Genomic DNA, 25585 nt, shown 5'->3' with positions numbered 1-25585 from the left:
AGCTACTGTAGTATCAGCACGGCTCAGGGTTTGTTGTAGGAAGATATGACGTGGGCAGTAACTTGCAGGGCCATCCTACTGTAAGTTATCAGTGGAAGCAGAGTCATTCAAACCAAACCCGCTGAATTATGTAACCATTGAATTCTGTGCATATTTGAGAGGCAACCGTTCCATTGCTGTTTGAGTTTACTTCAAGGCTAGCTGTTGTAGATCCATAGTTAAAATCAATACATTAGTGTTTCAGCTCCATTTATTGATTTCCCTCTGTTTTGAATAAACCAATCACCACAACCAAATACATCCCTGTTATGTTCCCTATATAGTACCTGTTAGGTTTAAACAGGTTTCATGTCAGCCCTCTCCTGACCCTTCACGGGGTCATGTTCAATTGAGTAGCTTATAGATTACTGTGTTCCACGCATGCCATCTTCCTGGTGTTGTGTCTGGGAGTGTGCAGGGCTTACAATGTTGCAGACAGAAATGTAGGCTAATGTATAGAACTGGCTAAATTCCCACAATTATGTGTACTCCTCTCCTACACAAACATTCTGTAATGTTATTTGCACCGCACCCTCCTGAACAGGCCCCAGGCATCTACCTGGCTAGGTGTGTCCCGTCCATTGCCAGGGTTGGGCCTATAGCTCCACCTCTGTATGTGCTACTCTCTGAAGGGAGAGAGCCTGTTTTCCCCAGTCGGTCTGGTATTGGGCTGGGTGCTGTGCCTGAGAGGGAGTCAGTCTGGTATTTTGGCTGGGTGCCTTGCCTGAGAGGGACTCCTATTGTCCCCTGTCTTGTCTCCACTGGTCCCCGCCAGCCCACAGCTGCTGAACTACAGAAAGAGAAGAAGAGTTCCATTCATTACCCAACCCTGCTGCCTGCCTGCCGAAGCGCTTGTCGTCAACAGGCCACAGACATAATGCAAGGGAAGGAGGTTGGCCAAGTCTATTCTACAGAACAGAGCAGGGCTGTAGTATTGTGTGCTAGGGGAAACTATAATGTGTAACTGTTCTCATTACTCGTCTGTCTGTCTGTCTGTCTGTCTGTCTGCCTGCTTGCCTACCTGGGCTCTGGGACTCTCCAGAGCAGCTACTGCTGCCTGGGTTTTCTTGGAGTGAAGCCAAGTAGATTGGGTCTAATGTGGGATTGTGCTGTGGAGGCACAGAGAGAGATTGTCTAATATTCACCAGAGAGGTGTAGTATGTGTGTGGAACAGTTTGTTTGTATGCTAACTAGTGAGTGTTTGCAGGACTATGCTATTGCTCTGAGGGAAAGTAAATCAACTTGTTACTGGATCTAAACATCACTAGTGCCGAGAGACAAGCTGAACAATTGTGTGTGTGTGTGTGTGTGTGTGTGTGTGTAATGCATGCCCTTGCTGGTGTGTTAGAATGATAATCCCTCATCTATTGTGCTATGGCCTAAAGAGTCCTCTCCCTTCCACCCTGACTCTTGCAGTCTGATCGGAGAATGACCATGGATTTCTCTCGCCTACACACATACACTCCTCCACAGTGTGCTCCAGAGAACACAGGATATACCTACTCCCTCAGGTGAGAATGCTGGCTGCGCTACTGACCGTTACACTACTGACTGGCATCTACTGACCGTTACACTACTGACTGGCATCTACTGACGTTACACTACTGACTGGCATCTACTGACCGTTACACTACTGACTGGCATCTACTGACCGTTACACTACTGACTGACGTCTACTGACCGTTACACTACTGACCGGCGTCTACTGACCGTTACACTACTGACTGACGTCTACTGACCGTTACACTACTGACCGACGTCTACTGACCGTTACACTACTGACTGACGTCTACTGACCGTTACACTACTGACTGGCGTCTACTGACCGTTACACTACTGACTGGCGTCTACTGACCGTTACACCACTGACTGGCGTCTACTGACCGTTACACCACTGACTGACGTCTACTGACCGTTACACCACTGACTGGCATCTACTGACCATTTCAGGTTCATTTCATGTCCATTCTAGATAATTCAGAGTGTGTATGGAACAATTGCATGAGTATTTATTTGCTGTATTTACTTGAATTGAAATGGTATAGTACATATCCTGTTCCTCTGTAGAACAGGCTAGAGGTTTCATACTGTGTCTTATCCAAGGTTTAGGGAGCTATCTGTTCCTCTGTAGAACAGGCTAGAGGTTTGATACTGTGTCTTATCCAAGGTTTAGGGAGCTATCTGTTCCTCTGTAGAACAGGCTAGAGGTTTGATACTGTGTCTTATCCAAGGTTTAGGGAGCTATCTGTTCCTCTGTAGAACAGGCTAGAGGTTTGATACTGTGTCTTATCCAAGGTTTAGGGAGCTATCTGTTCCTCTGTAGAACAGGCTAGAGGTTTGATACTGTGTCTTATCCAAGGTTTAGGGAGCTATCTGTTCCTCTGTAGAACAGGCTAGAGGTTTGATACTGTGTCTTATCCAAGGTTTAGGGAGCTATCTGTTCCTCTGTTGCTCTTCCCGTATTCAGATGGCCTCTAGATGTGTGGCGAGGGTTATCATCAATCTTTCCTTTCTACACAACTTAGCTATTCCTCCGTGACTCACATAAAAATAGTATTTGTTATTGAATCCCGTCGCCCTATTGTGGTTATGTCCACTGACTACAGTCAGAGCCTCTGTCAGATCAGTCAAGTCATTACCACAGCCATGGAGAATGAAAGCGTTCTGCTGCCTCAAATTATCCTGAGGTTGTTTCTCATTCACCTCCCGTATTTCAGTGTTTTACATCTCTTTCCAACAGTAAAGCACCATTAGGAGTCCTGAATGAGGTTGTGTTGCATTCAGAAATCTTACTGAATTGATTGTCTTTGCTCTCACTTGAGTAAAAAGATCTTTGAAGTACATTTGAGAATACATTTTACAACAGTTGGAGTGAGGAGAGAATGTTGAAATTGTAAAGATGTATTTTAATTTGGCTTCTATTTCTAGCTAAATATTTTCAGTCTTGATACAAATATTCATCCTTGACAGTTGATACATTGAAGATCTTGGTGCATTCTTGCTGATGAGTTCCAGAGTTGCTCACAAGAACAACCGCTGTGGTTGTGGTTTCGATGATTCAGCCCGATGATTCAGTCCGTGTGTGCGCTTGTGGTTCAGCATTTCTGTGTGTAAGGCTATGTGTTATGAGGGAACAACACAATGAAAATGGTAGCATAGCGCCTTTGTAGTTATCTTAGTTTGGACTAACTATCCCTTGCTTAGCTTGGTGTTTCCTTTGCTTCCTGTGTTTCCTCTCATGGTACAGTATCTCTCATGTTAGTCACACACTGTTCTCTCCCTCCCACTGAATTTTCAAGGAAGAAACTTTTCATGTTGTGCAGTTCATAATTTTTTTCCTGGATAAAAAAAAAGGGGCTTAGGTGGTGGGCGTGGCAAAGAGTGCAGTCAGACTTCAGCTCTGTGAATTTTAGGGAACATTTGAAAGTCCCCCCCCATCTAAGTGGTGTAACAATTTTTGGTGCATTTTCAAGCCAATTTTCTGCAATTCTTAAATTCTCCATAGAACTGAAATGCATTTAGCAAATTTCCTGCAATTCTATGCATTTTTACCGCTAAAAGTACTCCTAGTTCTCAAAGATTCTATTATAAAAAAATATATAATTGGAAAATGCATTTTATTTCCATGATTCCAACAGTTCACCCAAGTGTTTTGATCTAAATCACAATGAAATGTATTTGCCCATATCATGCTGCCCTAGTGTACAGTACATGCTGCTCTATCATCATTGTTCTGATCTCTCTCTCTCTTCAGCCCATCATCTCTGGGGCCTGGGCATGAAACTGCTTGCAGGTGTGATTGTCACTGAATATGCAGGTGATTTGTGTGTGTGAAGTTGGAATGGTTTTAGTTTTTTTACACTGTCACTTTTGACACCTCGTGTAAAGAAATGGGGGGGACATGGCAGTCCTGGTATTTGGGTCTTTAAGAGGTGAAATTCTGTTGCACTTCTTGTTGAGAGAGAGAGAATAACAGTGTAACACACTCGTGTACATGTTCTAACACAACCACTCCCATTAGCTTGACTACCATACTCTACCCTCGTTCTCCTTTGAAAAATGCGAAGGGCATTCCTATAGAAAAGCCCTTCAGTCAGCTGACATGTTTAGTCCTCTCCTCTCCCTGAGTTGGACTAGGCTCAGACCACAGGTTGCCCTTCAAGGCCTGGCTTGCCTGACAATTAGATGACATTTACATACATCCCTTGTAATTACCTTTAATATCTCACTGTTCTTACAGGCATGTAGAAGAGGTGGGAGTGCCAGGGTGTTTGTGTGGGTTTACACAAGACAGGATTTAGTCTACAATCCAGTCCTTAAGGGCTTCTGCTGGTAATGTTTTTTTTCTAAGTCTCATAATTGCTCAATTTAACCTCTTGATAACCTGTGGAGCCACCTTGACTCCCCTCACTGTGAAGGTATAAGGCAATAAGATCATAACCAAGCAACACTTTCCCTGCATTGAAAGCTCTCCCACAGCCGTGTCCTACCCAATAGAATCACAATTCATAGTTAGAATTCTAACAGCCCTACTACTACCACATCTTCTGACTGTGGGAAAGCCTGTTTTGGCGCCGGACCGGTTCCAGGTCGTGTGTGGAGTGAGGTGGAGACTGATTAAAGGAAAATGCTCTGGGTTCTCAGTCTCTCGCACACACACACACACAATTGGAATGTAACAGATAGGCCTAGCATGGAAGACTGGAACAAGACCATGTGTCTCCATGGTCCGGTGAGAGTTGATCAACCATATAAATGCCTGGTGGCACTGATCTGAGAATTAGGTAAAGAGTCTCTTTTTCTTGTACATGAAAGAGTAATGTAGGCTAATACTTCACTTATTGAATTAGTTGAACTAACAAAATGTAATTGATTTTGCCTTGTTGGGCTGTTGTTTTTTTAAATGGCAGAACAAACTGACAGAGAAGGCAGTTGACTCATGTACTGTAGCTAGGCATCAGAAATATCAGCCTTGAGAGCTGTCACACTACTGTGTGTGTGTGTGTGTGTTGCTTGCGGAATGGGGAGAGGGTAGCGCTGAGAGGGACAGGGTCAGGTGACAGAAACCGTTGGGCCATCTGTTGTCAGAACTCAAAAGACTGGTAGACAAGTTGGAGAAAGAGAAAGGGAGGGAGGAAGGAAGGAATGAAAGCCCAACCAATCACATCCAAAAATCTGAGAGGCCTTTTAGAAGTGAGGGGAACAAACCTAGCCTGAGTGGACAGGAGCAGGAGGCCAGAGTGCCATTCATTAGGCAACACTGTAGCAAAACATTTAGCTAAAGGCAAAGGAAAATCTGGCTTTTTATTGGACAAGTTAAAGTAGTCCCTCCCAGTTTCAGTTCATTGTCTTCCGTTTGGGGCCTAATCAATACGACTCAGCAGAGACCACCATGCTACAGCCCACCAACCAAGGGTTAATTACCAGTGTATTCCCATTGGTACAAACACCATAGTCATTAGTAAGGAGAATGGCCTCACTGATTGATGTAAAGCCTGTACGATGTCTGCCCTTGTAAGGGGAGGTCACCCTGCTCTCTCCCAGGCTCTCAGCTATTTCCTGGCTTTAGACTATTGATCTACTGCTGTCAGTGGAGGATTCTGGAGTATTACCCCTGTTAGAAAATAAGTTGTACCAGCTATAGAGACTTTTAATTATATGGTACCACCCAAACTACACCGGGAAATGTTGTAACGAGATACTAATCAGTCATAACTTTTAAATATTTTTTTATTAAAAAATCGATTTGTTTATTGAACTCCATATATTAGAGAATCCATATACACCTAATGACCAAAGGTATGTGGACACCTGCTCACCGAACATCTCATTCCAAAATCATGGGCATTAATATGGAGTTGGTCCCCCCCCTTTGCTGCTATAACAGCCTCCACTCTTCTGGGAAGGCTTTCCACTAGATGTTGGAACATTGCTGCGGGAACTTGTTTCCATTCAGCCACGAACATTAGTTAGGTCGGGCACTGATGTTGAGCGATTAGGCCTGGCTCACAGTCGGCGTTCCAATTCATCCCAAAGGTGTTCGATGGGGTTGAGGTCAGGGCTCTGTGCAGGTTAGTCAAGTTCTTCCACACCGATCTCGACAAACCATTTCTGTATGGACCTCGCTTTGTACACGGGGGCATTGTCATGATGAAACGGGAAAGGGCTTTCCCCAAACTCTTGCCAAAAAGTTGGAAGCGCAGAATCGTCTAGAATATCATTGTATGCTGTAGCGTTAAGATTTCCCTCCACTGGAACTAAGGGGCCTAGCCCGAACCATGAAAAACAGCCCCAGACTATTATTCCTCCTCCACCAAACTTTACAGTTGGCACTATGCATTGGGGAAGGTAGCCTGGCATCTGCAAACCCAGATTCATCCGTCGGACTGTAGGATGGTGATGCCTTCTCTGGAGTGATGAATCACGTGTTTCCACTGCTCCGGAGTCCAATGGCGGCGAGCTTTACACCACTCCAGCCGACGCTTGGCATTGCGCATGGTTATCTTAGGCTTGTGTGCCACTGCTCGGCCATGGAAACCCATTTCATGAAGCTCCCGACGAACAGTTCTTGTTCTGACGTTGCTTCCAGAGGCAGTTTGGAACTCTGTAGTGGTGGGTTGCAACCGAGGACAGAATTTTTCTGCGCTATGTGCTTCAGCACTCGGCGGTCCTGTTTTATGAGCGTGTGTGGCCTACCACTTCGCGGCTGAGCCGCTGTTGCTCCAAGACGTTTCCACTTCACAACAACAAAACTTAGTTGACCGGGGCAGCTCTAGCAGGGCAGAAATTTGTCAAACTGACTTGTTGGGAAGGTGGCATCCTGACTGCCACGTTGAAAGTCACTGAGCTCTTCAGTAAGGCCATTCTACTGCCAATGTTTGTCTATGGAGATTGCATGGCTGTGTGCCCAATTTTATACACCTGTCAGCAACGAGTGTGGCTGAAATAGCCAATCCACTAATTTGAATGTATATATATATATATGTATGTATATATATATATATATATATATATATATATATATATATATATATATATATATATATATATATATACAGCTCAACGGTAGCGTTGTAACAACACACAAATGGAGTATACTTTGAGAGGTTAGGTTAGTTACTTCTCAGGGAAGGAGAAATTCTGGCATCATGGATATGTTTTGATTTGAATAAAAGAGAAACCTAATTTTCTGCCCAGTGCCTGATTTCTCTCCAATGCCATATTTCTACCATGTTAGTGTGAGGTGTGTGCATGAGAGCGGTAGGGAGTGTATTAGATGGAAAAAGAAAGAGGGAAAGAGAAGTCACACACCTACACACACCTACCTACCTGACACCCAGCTAGTGGTTATAGTGATATGATCAGCCTGGGGGTAAGGCTGGGTGGAAGGTGATCTAGGGTAATATTAGGACCAGTGGTTATAGTAATATGATCAGCCTGGGGCTGGGTGGAAGGTGATCTAGGGTAATATTAGGACCAGTGGTTATAGTGATATGATCAGCCTGGGGCTGGGTGGAAGGTGATCTAGGGTGGAAGGTGAGAAAGAAGGGATGAAGTGGAGGTAATAAAGACTGTTCAAGGCAGGTTAAAGGCATATGTGGAGAAGGAGTGCCAGTTGCTGCTGGTTGGCCATGCTGCACTCAGTTGTTTAGGACATCTGGTGTGTGTTGTGGGATGATGTGGGCTTGTGTCCATGCTTGTTTGTGTGTGTGTGTGGCAGCATGGTTGCCTCCCTCAGACAGTGCTTCACTGGTCAAGGGCATGGCTGAATGGCAGCAGCTGGATGATTGTGTGTCTGTGTCAGAGGTGGTGTTGTTGACCCCATTCAGGCTGAACTTATAAAATGTGAAGGAATTTCAACTACTGTTTTTATTTTTTTCTTCCTCTCTCTACTTGCTAGTGCTCCTCTTTGACAGGATTTGTTCTGTAGAAGTTGGAGGGGCGCAAACTCAGGCGGCCACAGATCACACACACACCCTCTCAGGCCCCGGAGAGCTGTTTGGAGAAGTTTCCATAGCAACAAGGGCAATATGAGAGAGAGAGGAAGAGATGGCACACTGTTGGAGAGAGAAGAGAAGTGCTTCTGTTCTGTTCAAGGGAAAAGAGGAGGATGGGCAGTGGCCGTAATCTCAGGGCCAATTGAAACCCACCCAGAGTTAGACAGATGGAAATCTGAGATCCCCTCTACCAGCCTGTCCCTGCCCTGCCTGTGGTAAATATAGGCCTGTGTTCTTCCTCAGGGGAATGGCAGCTCTCTATAATGGCTTAGGAAACCGTAGGGTGGGACGTGTGTCTGTGTGTGTTTTGTGTTTCCCCCACAGACCTGCACTGACCCTCCAGAGCCCAGCTTAAACAACTACGTGGAAACATTTTCAGTAAAACCTAATTTGGTAAGCAGAATGTAGTGAGGCCCAGAAGGGTTTAAAGGAGGAGTTGTGAACCCTGCTGGGAGTGATATCTCCCTCAGTAATACACTCCAGAAAACAGCCTGTTGGTGGTTAGTCTCCATGTCACATTTGTTTTGAAACGGTTCTGCTAATGACGTTTTCAGTGTGTTTAGTATTTGGCCTAACATCCCAGGCTTGTTAAACCTGTTGAGGACAGACGTTCACCCCGTTCCGCCTGCGGAACCCCTAGCCAACAGCCAATGGCATCGCACGGCGCGAAATACAAAACCAACTAAAATACTACAATTCAATTTTCTCAAACAATCAACTATTTTACACCATTTTTAAAGACAAGACTCTCGTTAATCTAACCACATTGTCCGATTTCAAAAAGGCTTTACAGCGAAAGCAAAACATTAGATTATGTTAGAGTACATAGACACAAATAATCACACAGACATTTTCCAAGCAAGCATATATGTCACATAAACCCAAACAACAGCTAAATGCAGCACTAACCTTTGATGATCTTCATCAGATGACACTCCTAGGACATTATGTTATACAATACATGCATGTTTTGTTCAATCAAGTTCATATTTATATCAAAAACCAGCTTTTCACATTAGCATGTGATGTTCAGAACTAGCATACCCACCGAAAACTTCCGGTGAATTTACTAAATTACTCATGAGAAATGTTCACAAAATACATAACAATTGTTTTAAGAATTATTCGATACAGAACTCCTTTATACAATCGCTATGTCCGATTTTTAAAATAGCTTTTCGGCGAAAGCACATTTTGCAATATTCTGAGTACATAGCTCGGCTATCACAGGCTAGCTAATTTGACACCCACCAAGTTTGGGGCTCACTAAACTCAGAATTACTATTAGAAAAATTGGATTACCTTTGCTGTTCTTCGTCAGAATGCACTCCCAGGACTTCTACTTCAACAACAAATGTTGTTTTGGTTCCAAATAATCCGTAGTTATATCCAAATACCTCCGTTTTGTTCGTGCGTTCAGGTCACTATCCGAAATGCGAGCGCAAATGCGAGCGCATTTCGTGACAAAAAATGTCTAAATATTCCATTGCCGTACTTAGAAGCATGTCAAAAGCTGTTTAAAATCAATTTTTATGCTATTTTTTCTCGTAAAATAGCGATAATATTCCAACCGGGCAACTTTGTATTCATTCAAAGGCTGAAAGAAAAAAATGGAGAAGTCTCGTGACCGTGCATCTCCAGTCTCACTGTTCCCAGGCTGACCACTCACAAACAGAGCTGCTGTACTTTGCCCAGAGACAGCAGACACCCCATTCCACTTTCTGGCGGCTTTAGAGAGCCAATAGAAGCCTTAGAAAGTGTCACATTACAGCACAGATGCTGTAATGTCGATAGAGATGCAACAGAAGGACAAGAAATTGTCAGACAGGGCATTTCCTGTATGGAATCTTCTCTGGTTTTGGCCTGCCATATGAGTTCTGTTATACTCAGACACCATTCAAACAGTTTTAGAAACTTTAGAGTGTTTTCTATCCAAATCTACTAATTATATGCATATTCTAGTTTCTGGGCAGGAGTAGTAACCAGATTAAATCGGGTATGTTTTCTATCCAGCCGTGAAAATACTGCCCCCTATCCCAAAGAAGTTAAGGGTGAGTTGATAGTGCATCAGTTTTTCAAAAAAAAGTGTGTGTAGCATCGTTCAACCTGTGGTTTCACCGTTTAGATTTCTAGAACATGTGGATTGTAATCTTTGTCTGAGCTCCCTGACTGGTGTGTGTGTGTGTGACTGTATCGCTGCTCCTTGGCTGTGATGTCAACTGTCTTTGATCTGTCAGGGGAGGTTAGATTAATATGATGAGGGGAATGAGGATCTCAGGGGAGGTTAGATTAATATGATGAGGGGAATGAGGATCTGGCAGGGGAGGTTAGATTAATATGATGAGGGGAATGAGGATCTCAGGGGAGTTTAGATTAATATGATGAGGGGAATGAGGATCTGGCAGGGGAGGTTAGATTAATATGATGAGGGGAATGAGGATCTGGCAGGGGAGGTTAGATTAATATGATGAGGGGAATGAGGATCTGGCAGGGGAGGTTAGATTAATATGATGAGGGGAATGAGGATCTGGCAGGGGAGGTTAGATTAATATGATGAGGGGAATGAGGATCTGGCAGGGGAGGTTAGATTAATATGATGAGGGGAATGAGGATCTGGCAGGGGAGGTTAGATTAATATGATGAGGGGAATGAGGATCTGGCAGGGGAGGTTAGATTAATATGATGAGGGGAATGAGGATCTGGCAGGGGAGGTTAGATTAATATGATGAGGGGAATGAGGATCTGGCAGGGGAGGTTAGATTAATATGATGAGGGGAATGAGGATCTGGCAGGGGAGGTTAGATTAATATGATGAGGGGAATGAGGATCTGGCAGGGGAGGTTAGATTAATATGATGAGGGGAATGAGGATCTGTCAGGGGAGGTTAGATTAATATGATGAGGGGAATGAGGATCTGTCAGGGGAGGTTAGATTAATATGATGAGGGTAATGAGGATCTGGCAGGGGAGGTTAGATTAATATGAGGATCTGGCAGGGGAGGTTAGATTAATATGAGGGTAATGAGGATCTGGCAGTTGCTCCCAGGAAATGATGTGATTATATTCAGCAAACATTTATTACATTTGACGACAGGGATTTCGGTGAACTTTCCCTGCAGGTCAATGATTATTATAAAGTCTTCAACTATAATATAATAAATGAAAGGAAAGCTAGTAGGTTACCCCTGAGACACCTCAGTGGTTGTACAATGTAGACTAAATCTCTGGGTGATCTGATCTCTCTCTCTGGTTCGTTAGTACACCATCGGAGAACTGGCAGTACCCACTGAGTGTGGGAGGACTGGGCATCAAAGCTCCCGTTGTTGTGTAAGAGAACAGTGAAGGAGGACGAGAAGTGTTTTCTCTCTCTGCTTTTGGTCAGTGTCCAGTCTACTTTGATATCTGGTGTGGGGGCAGTTTAGTCGAGGGAAGCTCATACGGATCAATACAGAGCCCTATAGCGAATTGACGTAGGGGTTTGCAAGCACGACGTGATGTACTGACGTCTTAATATGCTCAATCAATAGTGTGTGTGTGAGATTTGTTAAACACAAGTGTTTAGAGGTGTTATTTGTGTGTGCGTGCTTATTTCCACAAGTTGTGAGATTTGTCTGTGTGTGGATTTACAGAGTATCTGTCTGTGTATCAGTCCAGGTGTTTCACCACTGCAGGGTGTGTAAAAAGAACCCTCTGCCAAGCCGGAGCCCAGGATGTGCTGCGCCAAGCAGAGCTCTGTGATAATATCCCTGGCCAGTGGCTATAGACAGGCTGTTCATTCTGTTTCCTCCCAGGCGACCACAGGCAGATCCAGATCTGGCTCTGCTGTACTGCTGGTTAATGGATTGATAATGTCATTGATTGGCTGTCAATTAACCTATTGTACCAGGTCTGAGTCTGTCCCTGGCCTAATTAGAAAGGAAAGATTAGGGTCGACACACACACACAGACACTCAGTGAGGCCTGGTATAGGAAACTGCTCTGCTGTGTGTGATTGTTCTGGAGGGTAGTATAGTGCAGGGTCTGGTGTGATTGTTCTGGAGGGTAGTATAGTGGAGGGTCTGGTGTGATTGTTCTGGAGGGTAGTATAGTGGAGGGTCTGGTGTGATTGTTCTGGAGGGTAGTATAGTGGAGGGTCTGGTGTGTTGTTCTGGAGGGTAGTATAGTGGAGGGTCTGGTGTGATTGTTCTGGAGGGTAGTATAGTGCAGGGTCTGGTGTGATTGTTCTGGAGGGTAGTGGGGTTTTTTCTGGAGGTAGTATAGTGCAGGGTCTGGTGTGATTGTTCTGGAGGGTAGTATAGTGCAGGGTCTGGTGTGATTGTTCTGGAGGGTAGTATAGTGCAGGGTCTGGTGTGTTGGTCTGGAGGGTAGTATAGTGCAGGGTCTGGTGTGTTGGTCTGGAGGGTAGTATAGTCCAGGGTCTGGTGTGATTGTTCTGAAGGGTAGTATAGTGGAGGGTCTGGTGTGATTGTTCTGGAGGGTAGTATAGTGCAGGGTCTGGTGTGATTGTTCTGGAGTGTAGTATAGTGGAGGGTCTAGTGTGATTGTTCTGGAGGGTAGTATAGTGCAGGGTCTGGTGTGATTGTTCTGGAGGGTAGTATAGTGCAGGGTCTGGTGTGATTGTTCTGGAGGGTAGTATAGTGCAGGGTCTGCTGTGATTGTTCTGGAGGGTAGTATAGTGCAGGGTCTGCTGTGATTGTTCTGGAGGGTAGTATAGTGCAGGGTCTGGTGTGATTGTTCTGGAGGGTAGTATAGTGCAGGGTCTGGTGTGATTGTTCTGGAGGGTAGTATAGTCCAGGGTCTGGTGTGTTGTTCTGGAGGGTAGTATAGTGCAGGGTCTGGTGTGATTGTTCTGGAGGGTAGTATATTGGAGGGTCTGGTGTGATTGTTCTGGAGGGTAGTATAGTCCAGGGTCTGGTGTAGAGGTCGACTGATTATGATTTTTCGACGCCGATGCCGATTATTGAAGGGCCAAAAAACCCTGGTGCCGATTAATCGGCCGATTTAATGTTTTGTATTATTAATTTTTTTACCGTTTATTTATTTGTAATAATGACAATTACAACTACTGAATGAACACTTATTTTAACTTAATATAATACATCAATAAAATCAATTTAGCCTCAAATAAATAATGAGACATGTTCAATTTGGTTTAAATAATGCAAAAACAAAGTGTTGGAGAAGAAAGTAAAAGTGCATTATGTGCCATGTAAGAAAGCTAACGTTTAAGTTCCTTGCTCAGAACATGGGAACATATGAAAGCTGGTGGTTCCTTTTAACATGAGTCTTCAATATTCCCAGGTAAGAAGTTTTAGGTTGGATGTTCTTATAGGCACTTTAGTATTGCCAGTGTAACAGTATAGCTTCCGTCCCTCTCCTCGCCCCTACCTGGTCTCGAACCAGGAACACAGCGACCCTCGAAGCAGCGTTTCGCTGTGTGTGTAGGAGAGCCAGGTGGAGCAGCAGGCAGGAGGAGGAAAGCAAAGCCCATAATTGGCTCTGGATGGGATGGTGTAATCCTGAGGTCTTAGGGCCAGGAGGACACAACACACACAGGCCTGGGGATTGACTGAGGGAGGAGGCCTCTACAGCCAGAGCCCCTGTTTATATGTTGGAGGCCTTTAGAGAAGGAGTGGCATCTGAGAACAGCCTGGCCGTGTGTGGGACCCACCCCCTGTTCTTCCTTCTGTGTTGCATTGTTTTAAATGGCTGCCACATGTTGATGTTCAGAATTTTGTGTTATGGACTCTAACTGTGGTGGTTGCAACATTGAATGAGACCATGTGTTTGTGCTTACATTTTGTTCCCGCCTCCCATCTCCATTACAGGAAGGGAAGTTCTTGATCACAGTCAGTCAGCTAAGATGATTTTCTCCTCCTCAACTGCCCTGCTTGTCTGTCAGGGGGATTTAGATGGCTGACATACAAAGGAGAGGAGACCCAACCTACTGTAGGAGAACACTACCCTACTGCTGTGTGTTTAACATCAAATCACGATTGTTAGTACCTTTGTGTGTGTGTGCGCGCACAAGCACAAGCAATAGACAAGACTCAAGTATACTCTCTGAAAGAGTCTGTTTCTAAGAGCCAATAATGATTTAGATGTGTTCTATGATGGAATGTTGGCACTGGTCTTGGCCCTGCCTACATCCTCAGCCAGGGGGTGTGGTCTGGTATGAGAGAGAGAGAGAGTTTCTAGCTTCCGCAGCAGTAGTGTCCAATTCTATATTCACATTCCGTCTCCAATACACATCTTACTGCCTCAAACTGGTATATTATTTTACATTTACATGATCTTATCCAAAAGGTCCATATATTTTCATACTGGTCCCCCATGGGATATGAACCCACAACCCTGGTGTTGCAAGCACCATGTTCTACCAACTAAGCCACACAGGACTGGTATATGGTGTCCTTATCCATTCTATTATATATCTGTTTGGGCCTCTCCTCTTTCACACACAGTCCTCGTTCTTTCTCCATTTTTATTTTTTCCTGGTGTTTATTAGGTGAGTCATTTCCTGAGAGCCCAGTGTTCAGCTCCAGGAACAGTTTCTATGGTAACATTCTCTCCCTACTGAGCTGCTACAGCTGTCCCAATGCTGTGTTGCTGTTGTTTACAAAACAAAGTGTCTCTCTCTAGTTTATATGTGTGACTAAGATACAGACAATGGATGGGAGGAAGTTGGGAATGTTCGTATTAATCATCTTATGCTAACTAAGCCCTGGGCCTGCATTAATAAAGCTCTTAGAGTAGAAGTGCTGATCTGGGATCAGTTTAGCCTTTTAGGTGATAACGAATAAGTTAACTGTTATGAATACTGTCCCTGACTGACTCAGATGTGGGGGGGGGGGGGGTTGTTGATTTTATGTTGAGGTAAGCTGAAACCACAGAAGTGCTGATCTGATTCAGACCAAGGCCTCTGTCTTACAGCAAATGATAAGAAACTCAGGCACTGTGAGCCATACAGTAGCTAAATTCACCACACTTCTCTCCTTTCCTCCCTCTGTTTCTATCCATCCCTCTGTTTCTATCCATCCCTCTGTTTCTATCCATCCCTCTCTTTCTTTGCCATCTCACTATCCCACTCTCTTGCCATCTCCTCTCTTCCTCTCATCTCTTTCGCCTGCTATCTTTCTCTTTCTTCTCTCTCTCTCTTTCCGTCTCCTTCTGTCCTTAGCTCCAGCTACTCGACTGTGGCCCTAGAGTTTGAGAAGGTGCATCAGATCGCTCCCGTGTTCAACTCGCCCAGGATGTCGCGGCGGAGCCTGCGTCTGCAGACCACTGGCGGTCTCTATGGCAACGACAGCCTGGCTGACTTCTCCTCCCAGAACCACAGCAGCGGAGGGTCCAGTCGGACAGAGTCATGGTAAGACTACACAGGGTACAGTCAGAGAGTCACGGTAAGACTACACAGGGTCCAGTCAGAGAGAGTCACAGTCAGACTACACAGGGTTCAGTCATTGAGAGTCACGGTAAGACTACACAGGGTCCAGTCAGAGAGAGTCATGGTCAGACTACACAGGGTCCAGTCAGAGAGAGTCATGGTCAGACTACACAGGGTCCAGTCAGAGAGAGTCACGGTCAGACTACACAGGGTCCAGTCAGAGAGAGTCACAGTCAGACTACACAGGGTCCAGTCAGAGAGAGTCACGGTCAGACTACACAGGGTCCAGTCAGAGAGAGTCATGGTAAGACTACACAGGGTCCAGTCAGAGAGAGTCACGGTCAGACTACACAGGGTCCAGTCAGAGAGAGTCATGGTCAGACTACACAGGGTCCAGTCAGAGAGAGTCACGGTCAGACTACACAGGGTCCAGTCAGAGAGAGTCATGGTCAGACTACACAGGGTTCAGTCATTGAGAGTCATGGTCAGACTACACAGGGTCCAGTCAGAGAGAGTCATGGTCAGACTACACAGGGGAAGGGAGTCAATGGACACACACAAATGCACTCATGCAGACACAAAAGTTAGAAACATTAGCCTTATATTAACATTAAACATATACACACAGAGCCAGCTGGAGGCAGGTACACACAGAGCCAGCTGGAGGCGGGTACACACAGAGGCGGGTACACACAGAGGCGGGTACACACAGAGGCGGGTACACACAGAGGCGGGTACACACAGAGGCGGGTACACACAGAGGCAGCTGGAGGCGGGTACACACAGAGGCAGCTGGAGGCGGGTACCATCGTGGTAAAAAGTTTTGAGAATTACACACATTAATTTCCACAAAGTTTGCTGCCTCAGTGTCTTTAGATATTTTTGTCAGATGTTACTATGGAATACTGAAGTATAATTACAAGCATTTCATAAGTGTCAAAAGGTTTTATTGACAATTAGTTGATGCAAAGAGTCAATATTTGCAGTGTTGACCCTTCTTTTTCAAGACCTCTGCAATCCGCCCTGGCATGCTGTCAATTAACTTCTGGGCCACATCCTGACTGATGGCAGCCCATTCTTGCAAAGTCACTGCTTGGAGGAGTTTGTCAGAATTTGTGGGTTTTTGTTTGTCCACCCGCCTCTTGAGGATTGACCACAAGTTCTCAATGGGATTAAGGTCTGGGGGGGTTACCTGGCCATGGACCCAAAATATCGATGTTCTGTTCCCCGAGCCACTTAGTTATCACGTTTGCCTTATTGCAAGGTGCTCCATCATGCTGGAAAAGGCATTGTTCGTCACCAAACTGTTCCTGGATGGTTGGGAGAAGTTGCTCTCAGAGGATGTGTTGGTACCATTCTTTATTCATGGCTGTGTTCTTAGGCAAAATTGTGAGTGAGCCCATTCCATTGGCTGAGAAGCAACCCCACACATGAATGGTCTCAGAATGCTTTACTGTTGGCATGACACAGGACTGATGGTAGCACTCCGGACAAGCTTTTTTCCAGATGCCTCAAACAATCGGAAAGGGGATTCATCAGAGAAAATGACTTTACCCCAGTCCTCAGCAGTCCAATCCCTGTACCTTTTTCAGAATATCAGTCTGTCCCTGATGTTTTTCCTGGAGAGAAGTGGCTTCTTTGCTGCCCTTCTTGATACCAGGCCATCCTCCAAAGGTCTTCGCCTCACTGTGCGTGCAGATGCACTCACACCTGCCTGCTGCCATTCCTGAGCAAGCTCTGTACTGGTGGTGCCCCTATCCCGCAGCTGAATCAACTTTAGGAGACGGTCCTGGCACTTGCTGGACTTTCTTGGGCACCCTGAAGCCTTCTTCACATCAATTGAACAGCTCTCCTTGAAGTTCTTGATGATCCAATAAATGGTTGATTTAGGTGCAATCTTACTGGCAGCAATATCCTTGCTGTGAAGCCCTTTTTGTGCAAAGCAATGATGACGGCACGTGTTTCCTTGCAGGTAACCATGGTTGACAGAGGAAGAACAATGATTCCAAGCACCACCCTCCTTTTGAAGCTTCCAGTCTGTTATTCAAACTCAATCAGCATGACAGAGGGATCTCCAGCCTTGTCCTTGTCAACACTCACACCTGTGTTAACGAGAGAATCACTGACATGATGTCAGCTGGTCCTTTTGTGGCAGGGGAAATGCAGTGGAAATGGTTTTCTGGGGTTCATTTCATTTGCATGGCAAAGAGGGACTTTGCAATTAATTGCAATTCATCTGATCACTCTTCATAACATTCTGGAGTATATGCAAATTGCCATCATACAAACTGAGGCAGCAGACTTTGAAAATTAATATTTGTGTCATTCTCAAAACTTTTGGCCACGACTGTACACACAGAGACATGCACACACTGACTTCTATAATCTCTACCAATCTCTCTCCTGTCTCTCAGGATGGTGAGGAGCAGAAAGCAGCAGCAGTCTGCCTCCAGCTCCCAGTCCCTTAACCAGTCCCTGTCCCTGAACCAGACGCCACGCAAGACCCTCTCCTTCTCCACTACCAACACTCCCTCTACAGGCTGCACCACTGCCAGCGATGCCTCCCTGCTCTCCTCCATCCTGGACCAGTCCAGCCTCCGCCAGCGATCCACCACCACTACTACCACAGACGGCTACTGGGGTCAGTCCAAGAGGAAAGGGCAGGGCATGGGTCATACGATCAGAGGAAGGGTTATGTTTCATAGAGAGGATACATCAGCTCTATTCTGGTCCCAGACCTGTACGGTATGTGCATTAGCCAACTCCTCCGAATATCGTTGGCTTGTCATGACAGGTATGGTCAGACAATCGATCATACAATGGCTAAAGCACAGGTCTGGGACCAGTCAACCGCATTATAATATACGAGGTAAAACTAGGACAGTAGCAGTTTACGCTACCTAGCTAGCATGCTAATTTTAATTACTGCAGTTTGTTGTTTGTGTGTCTATCTGATATGTAAGGCAGGATTGATGAATGATTTGTGGGAATACCAGGGGAGAGACGGGGCAGGCTGACTGTATAATCTCTCCATTTAATTCTTTTGATGTGGTTTTACAGAGATTAGCTGCGTTATTACCCATGTGACCCAATACAATTAATGAATCAGTATTCAATGATCTCCCGCTGGCTTGGATGATTTAATAATGCTTTATTCTGTCTAGGTTCAGATCAGGATACCAATCTGAAAGGTGAGACTTCACCATTCATTCTAATGATATTTGTGAGCATTGTGATCTTTTATTACGCATCATCACAACACTTTTCCAGGAAGTAAACACAGGCTTGCTTTAATCTTACATCTAGACGTTCCGCTAGCGGAACACCTGCTCCAATATCCAATGATAGGCGTGGCGCGAATTACAAATTCCTCAAACATACAAAAACTTCAATTTTTCAAACATATGACTATTTCACAGCATTTTAAAGATAAGACTCTCCTTTATCTAACCACACTGTCCGATTTCAAAAAGGCTTTACAGCGAAAGCAAAACATTAGATTATGTCAGCAGAGTACCAAGCCAGAAATAATCAGACACCCATTTTTCAAGCTAGCATATAATGTCACAAAAACCCAGAAGACAGCTAAATGCAGCACTAACCTTTGATGATCTTCATCAGATGACACACCTAGGACATTATGTTATACAATACATGCATGTTTTGTTCAATCAAGTTCATATTTATATCAAAAAACAGCTTTTTACATTAGCATGTGACGTTCAGAACTAGCATACTTCCGGGGAATTTGCTAACAATTTACTAAATTACTCACGATAAACGTTCACAAAAAGCATAACAATTATTTTAAGAATTATAGATACATAACTCCTTTATTCACTCGATATGTCCGATTTTAAAATAGCTTTTTTGGTGAAAGCACATTTTGCAATATTCTAAGTACATAGCCCAGGCATCACGGGCTAGCTATTTAGACACCCGGCAAGTTTAGCACTCACCAATATCAGATTTACTATTATAAAAGTTTGATTACCTTTTGTTGTCTTCGTCAGAATGCACTCCCAGGACTGCTACTTCAATAACAAATGTTGGTTTGGTCCAAAATAATCCATCGTTATATCCGAATAGCGGCGTTTTGTTCGTGCGTCCCAGACACTATCTGAATTGTAAAGAAGGGTCGCGCGCATGGCGCAATTCGTGACAAAAAAAATCTAAATAATCAATTACCGTACTTCGAAGCATGTCAACCGCTGTTTAAAATCCATTTTTATGCCATTTTTCTCGTAAAAAAGCGATAATATTCCGACCGGGTATGTCCATTTAGCTAAACAGAGGAAAGTAAACAAAGCTTTCGGTCGACGCGGGCACGAGCCTGAGTCTCACAGTACTGTAACCAGCCACTACCCAAACGCGCTACTTTTTTTCAGCCAGAGCCTGCAAAGCCACGATTCAGCTTTTTACTGCCTTCTGAGACCCTATGGCAGCCGTAGGAAGTGTCACGGGACAGCTAAGATCCTCACTCTTCAATAAACAGAGACAAGAAGAACGACACCTTGTCAGACAGGCCACTTCCTGCATGAAACCTTCTCAGTTTTTTGCCTGCCAAATGAGTTCTGTTATACTCACAGACACCATTCAAACAGTTTTAGAAACTTTAGGGTGTTTTCTATCCATATGTAATAAGTATATGCATATTCTAGTTACTGGGTAGGAGTGGTAACCAGATTAAATCGGGTACGTTTTTTATCCAGCCGTGAAAATACTGCCCCCTAGCCATAACAGGTTAAGGCTAGCTCTGATGTGCAAAATAATGATATTTTGAGACCATATAAATGGACTGATGAGAAATGTATGAAGAAATGGTTTTCTAGTCAGAGTTGTACTTAATTAAAAATGTTCATCTTTTGTGTGTGTTTCCCCCAGGGAGGAGTTCAAGGACGGACCACAGCTCAACGGGTGCGAACGGCGGCGTCAACACTGTGTCGCACAGCCACGGCATGGTCGCCAACGGTTACATCTGTAAAGACTGTTCCATACACTCTGAGAGGAAAGATGCTCTCACCACATACTCCTCCTCTTCCTCGTCTCAGGCTGCCTCTGCTGCAGCAGCTGCTGCCGCCTTCTCCTCTTCCTCGTCTCAGGCTGCATCTGCTGCAGCAGCTGCCGCCGCACTTTCATCATCTTCCTCGTCTCAGGCTGCCTCTGCTGCTGCAGCAGCTGCCACCATCTCCTCATCATCATCAAGCTTCATCCTCCAGTTTATACTGCACGGTCAAGAGTCAGAAGAGCAAGACAGGTGAGAACCGTACCTAGTGTGCACACAACTGACTGGGGAGTGAAACAGGGTTGTGATCATTAGGCACCAAACGGAATGGTCATCAGTCAACCAGCCATTTCTTGTGTGTTTCTCTGTTTCTGTTCGCTTGTTAGTGCTAATGCTATGTGGGTTTCTACTTAGGAGAAGGACCCATTTCTCCACCTTTTATATGTCCGGCTAAGTTAACTAACCTGCTGTCCTTTCTCTGTCTAGGTCTCCTGGTGTCAGTCTCTAACACGTGTGTCCACTACAGCAGACGAGCCCTGGCCCCCATAGTGTCCCTGGTGACACTGCTCTTCCAGAACGTTCTGTGGCTGGGCACTAGGGCCAGAAGCCACTCAGGCAAAGGTATACGAGATGCTTACTACTGGGGTCTGTTCAGAGGGGTGCAATGTTACAAAATGTTCACATAGAAATGCATTATGTAGATCAGATATGGTGCAGAATTGGGCATCATATCAGCTCTATTCATTTTATCTGCACGCTTTTCCTCACTGAATTCCCCCCTGATACTACTTCCCTTCCCACCTGATCCATCTCTCTTTCTTTTTTTACTGTCTTTCATGGTTTGATTTATTCAAAGCTGTTCAATCTGATAGTCTTACTGGAGTCCAGTCCCTTGAATCGTAATGGGCTATAAAAAAATATATTTTAGAGCTAAAATCCCTTTGAATCTGTCTTTTTCACAGGCTCTTTGAACTCTGTCCTTTCTACTGTCTCTACTGTTCCTCCAGCTGTCATGTTCCTTCTGCTGTCCTGTCTCTACTGTTCCTCCAGCTGTCATGTTCCTGCTGCTGTCCTGTCTCTACTGTTCCTCCAGCTGTCATGTTCCTGCTGCTGTCCTGTCTCTACTGTTCCTCCAGCTGTCATGTTCCTTCTGCTGTCCTGTCTCTACTGTTCCTCCAGCTGTCATGTTCCTTCTGCTGTCCTGTCTCTACTGTTCCTCCAGCTGTCATGTTCCTTCTGCTGTCCTGTCTCTACTGTTCCTCCAGCTGTCATGTTCCTGCTGCTGTCCTGTCTCTACTGTTCCTCCAGCTGTCATGTTCCTGCTGCTGTCCTGTCTCTACTGTTCCTCCAGCTGTCATGTTCCTGCTGCTGTCCTGTCTCTACTGTTCCTCCAGCTGTCATGTTCCTGCTGCTGTCCTGTCTCTACTGTTCCTCCAGCTGTCATGTTCCTGCTGCTGTCCTGTCTCTACTGTTCCTCCAGCTGTCATGTTCCTGCTGCTGTCCTGTCTCTACTGTTCCTCCAGCTGTCATGTTCCTGCTGCTGTCCTGTCTCTACTGTTCCTCCAGCTGTCATGTTCCTGCTGCTGTCCTGTCTCTACTGTTCCTCGTCGCTCTGCTGTCCTGTCTCTACTGTTCCTCCAGCTGTCATTTCTTGCTGCTGTCCTGTCTACTGTTCCTGCTGCTGTCCTGTCTCTACTGTTCCTCCAGCTGTCATGTTCCTGCTGCTGTCCTGTCTCTACTGTTCCTCCAGCTGTCATGTTCCTTCTGCTGTCCTGTCTCTACTGTTCCTCCAGCTGTCATGTTCCTGCTGCTGTCCTGTCTCTACTGTTCCTCCAGCTGTCATGTTCCTGCTGCTGTCCTGTCTCTACTGTTCCTCCAGCTGTCATGTTCCTTCTGCTGTCCTGTCTCTACTGTTCCTCCAGCTGTCATGTTCCTGCTGCTGTCCTGTCTACTGTTCCTGCTGCTGTCCTGTCTCTACTGTTCCTCCAGCTGTCATGTTCCTGCTGCTGTCCTGTCTCTCCTGTTCCTCCAGCTGTCATGTTCCTGCTGCTGTGCTGTCTCTACTGTTCCTCCAGCTGTCATGTTCCTGCTGCTGTCCTGTCTCTACTGTTCCTCCAGCTGTCATGTTCCTGCTGCTGTCCTGTCTCTACTGTTCCTCCAGCTGTCATGTTCCTGCTGCTGTCCTGTCTCTACTGTTCCTCCAGCTGTCATGTTCCTGCTGCTGTCCTGTCTCTACTGTTCCTCCAGCTGTCATGTTCCTGCTGCTGTCCTGTCTACTGTTCCTGCTGCTGTCCTGTCTCTACTGTTCCTCCAGCTGTCATGTTCCTGCTGCTGTCCTGTCTCTACTGTTCCTGCTGCTGTCCTGTCTCTACTGTTCCTCCAGCTGTCATGTTCCTGCTGCTGTCCTGTCTCTACTGTTCCTGCTGCTGTCCTGTCTCTACTGTTCCTGCTGCTGTCCTGTCTCTACTGTTCCTCCAGCTGTCATGTTCCTTCTGCTGTCCTGTCTCTACTGTTCCTCCAGCTGTCATGTTCCTTCTGCTGTCCTGTCTCTACTGTTCCTCCAGCTGTCATGTTCCTTCTGCTGTCCTGTCTCTACTGTTCCTCCAGCTGTCATGTTCCTGCTGCTGTCCTGTCTCTACTGTTCCTCCAGCTGTCATGTTCCTGCTGCTGTCCTGTCTCTACTGTTCCTCCAGCTGTCATGTTCCTGCTGCTGTCCTGTCTCTACTGTTCCTCCAGCTGTCATGTTCCTGCTGCTGTCCTGTCTCTACTGTTCCTCCAGCTGTCATGTTCCTGCTGCTGTCCTGTCTCTACTGTTCCTCCAGCTGTCATGTTCCTTCTGCTGTCCTGTCTCTACTGTTCCTCCAGCTGTCATGTTCCTTCTGCTGTCCTGTCTCTACTGTTCCTTCTGCTGTCCTGTCTCTACTGTTCCTCCAGCTGTCATGTTCCTGCTGCTGTCCTGTCTCTACTGTTCCTCCAGCTGTCATGTTCCTGCTGCTGTCCTGTCTCTACTGTTCCTCCAGCTGTCATGTTCCTGCTGCTGTCCTGTCTCTACTGTTCCGCCAGCTGTCATGTTCCTGCTGCTGTCCTGTCTCTACTGTTCCTCCAGCTGTCATGTTCCTGCTGCTGTCCTGTCTCTACTGTTCCTCCAGCTGTCATGTTCCTTCTGCTGTCCTGTCTCTACTGTTCCTCCAGCTGTCATGTTCTTGCTGCTGTCCTGTCTACTGTTCCTGCTGCTGTCCTGTCTCTACTGTTCCTCCAGCTGTCATGTTCCTGCTGCTGTCCTGTCTCTACTGTTCCTCCAGCTGTCATGTTCCTGCTGCTGTCCTGTCTCTACTGTTCCTCCAGCTGTCATGTTCCTGCTGCTGTCCTGTCTACTGTTCCTGCTGCTGTCCTGTCTCTACTGTTCCTCCAGCTGTCATGTTCCTGCTGCTGTCCTGTCTCTACTGTTCCTCCAGCTGTCATGTTCCTGCTGCTGTCCTGTCTCTACTGTTCCTCCAGCTGTCATGTTCCTGCTGCTGTCCTGTCTCTACTGTTCCTCCAGCTGTCATGTTCCTGCTGCTGTCCTGTCTCTACTGTTCCTGCTGCTGTCCTGTCTCTACTGTTCCTCCAGCTGTCATGTTCCTGCTGCTGTCCTGTCTCTACTGTTCCTGCTGCTGTCCTGTCTCTACTGTTCCTCCAGCTGTCATGTTCCTTCTGCTGTCCTGTCTCTACTGTTCCTCCAGCTGTCATGTTCCTGCTGCTGTCCTGTCTCTCCTGTTCCTCCAGCTGTCATGTTCCTGCTGCTGTCCTGTCTACTGTTCCTGCTGCTGTCCTGTCTCTACTGTTCCTCCAGCTGTCATGTTCCTGCTGCTGTCCTGTCTCTCCTGTTCCTCCAGCTGTCATGTTCCTGCTGCTGTCCTGTCTCTACTGTTCCTCCAGCTGTCATGTTCCTGCTGCTGTCCTGTCTCTACTGTTCCTCCAGCTGTCATGTTCCTGCTGCTGTCCTGTCTTCTTGCTGTCCTCTTACTGTTCCTCCAGCTGTCATGTTCCTGCTGCTGTCCTGTCTCTACTGTTCCTCCAGCTGTCATGTTCCTGCTGCTGTCCTGTCTCTACTGTTCCTCCAGCTGTCATGTTCCTGCTGCTGTCCTGTCTCTACTGTTCCTCCAGCTGTCATGTTCCTGCTGCTGTCCTGTCTACTGTTCCTGCTGCTGTCCTGTCTCTACTGTTCCTCCAGCTGTCATGTTCCTGCTGCTGTCCTGTCTCTACTGTTCCTGCTGCTGTCCTGTCTCTACTGTTCCTCCAGCTGTCATGTTCCTGCTGCTGTCCTGTCTCTACTGTTCCTCCAGCTGTCATGTTCCTGCTGCTGTCCTGTCTCTCCTGTTCCTCCAGCTGTCATGTTCCTGCTGCTGTCCTGTCTCTACTGTTCCTGCTGCTGTCCTGTCTCTACTGTTCCTCCAGCTGTCCTGTCTCTCCTGTTCTTCCTGCACAGCCTGGTCATCAGTCATAAAGTCATATATTTTTATGTGACCTCATCATGCCTCACTGCTCTCTTTTCCTCACCTGCCCTGCTTCGTCAGGGTGAGCTGTTGAATATCCAGCTATCTTCATCCTCTTCTTCCTGCTTCATCTCATATCTAGATCCAGTACTCTTCCACTCCTGTCACTTCCCAGCCTCAGAACTGTGACATTGGAGGTGGAAATGGAATAGCCTGGTCCCAGATCTGTATTGGCCTTAACATTAGTCAGATGAGTTGTTTAAATAAAGCAAAATACTGATCTGGTCCCGGGCTGGAAAGGGGACGGGGGTTTAACAGACAGATTGTCTGACCTGACATTTGATGTGTGGTATGGTTGTGTCACTAGGTGTCCTGGTGTCCCTCTTAGACAGGGTCAGACGGGCCGTCTCCTCCAGCGCGTCCCGTGTCTCTTGGCTCTATAAGCAGACCACTCTCCACAGGATGATGGGCTACAGGGCCAACGGCTACGAAGGCAAAGGTACCTGACCCACCGCCGACCTGAAGTCAGGAGGCATGGGTCAAAGGTCATCGATCATCAACACTGACCAGTCCCCACCTCAGTGACCCTCTTTTTTTCAGCCCTCTATTTCCAGTATCCGCCGACACATTTCTTTCTCAAGCTCTTGGTCTTTGCATTTCTGTGTCTGTGAAAACGTATCTGT

At 46.1% G+C, this 25585-nt stretch overlaps 1 protein-coding gene across 1 annotated transcript in view; it reads left to right on the top strand.

Annotated features, from left to right (window-relative positions):
* The first annotated feature begins 688 nt into the window (after positions 1-688).
* LOC106601863 (SUN domain-containing protein 1) overlaps positions 689-25585 on the top strand; it is a 38456-nt gene continuing 13559 nt past the window's right edge. Inside the window, 9 exon segments of the mRNA XM_014194281.2 lie at positions 689-931; positions 1456-1550; positions 15216-15404; positions 17837-18063; positions 18587-18613; positions 20307-20671; positions 20673-20679; positions 20914-21048; positions 25270-25401. Of these exon segments, the coding sequence (XP_014049756.2) occupies positions 917-931; positions 1456-1550; positions 15216-15404; positions 17837-18063; positions 18587-18613; positions 20307-20671; positions 20673-20679; positions 20914-21048; positions 25270-25401 (1192 nt within the window). The 5' untranslated portion in view covers positions 689-916.

The sequence above is a fragment of the Salmo salar genome, chromosome ssa03 (genome assembly GCF_905237065.1).
Source record: "Salmo salar chromosome ssa03, Ssal_v3.1, whole genome shotgun sequence".
NCBI lineage: Eukaryota > Metazoa > Chordata > Actinopteri > Salmoniformes > Salmonidae > Salmo > Salmo salar.
The sequence above is the reverse complement of the archived record's forward strand: the minus strand, read 5'-3'. Positions and strand labels throughout refer to the sequence as shown.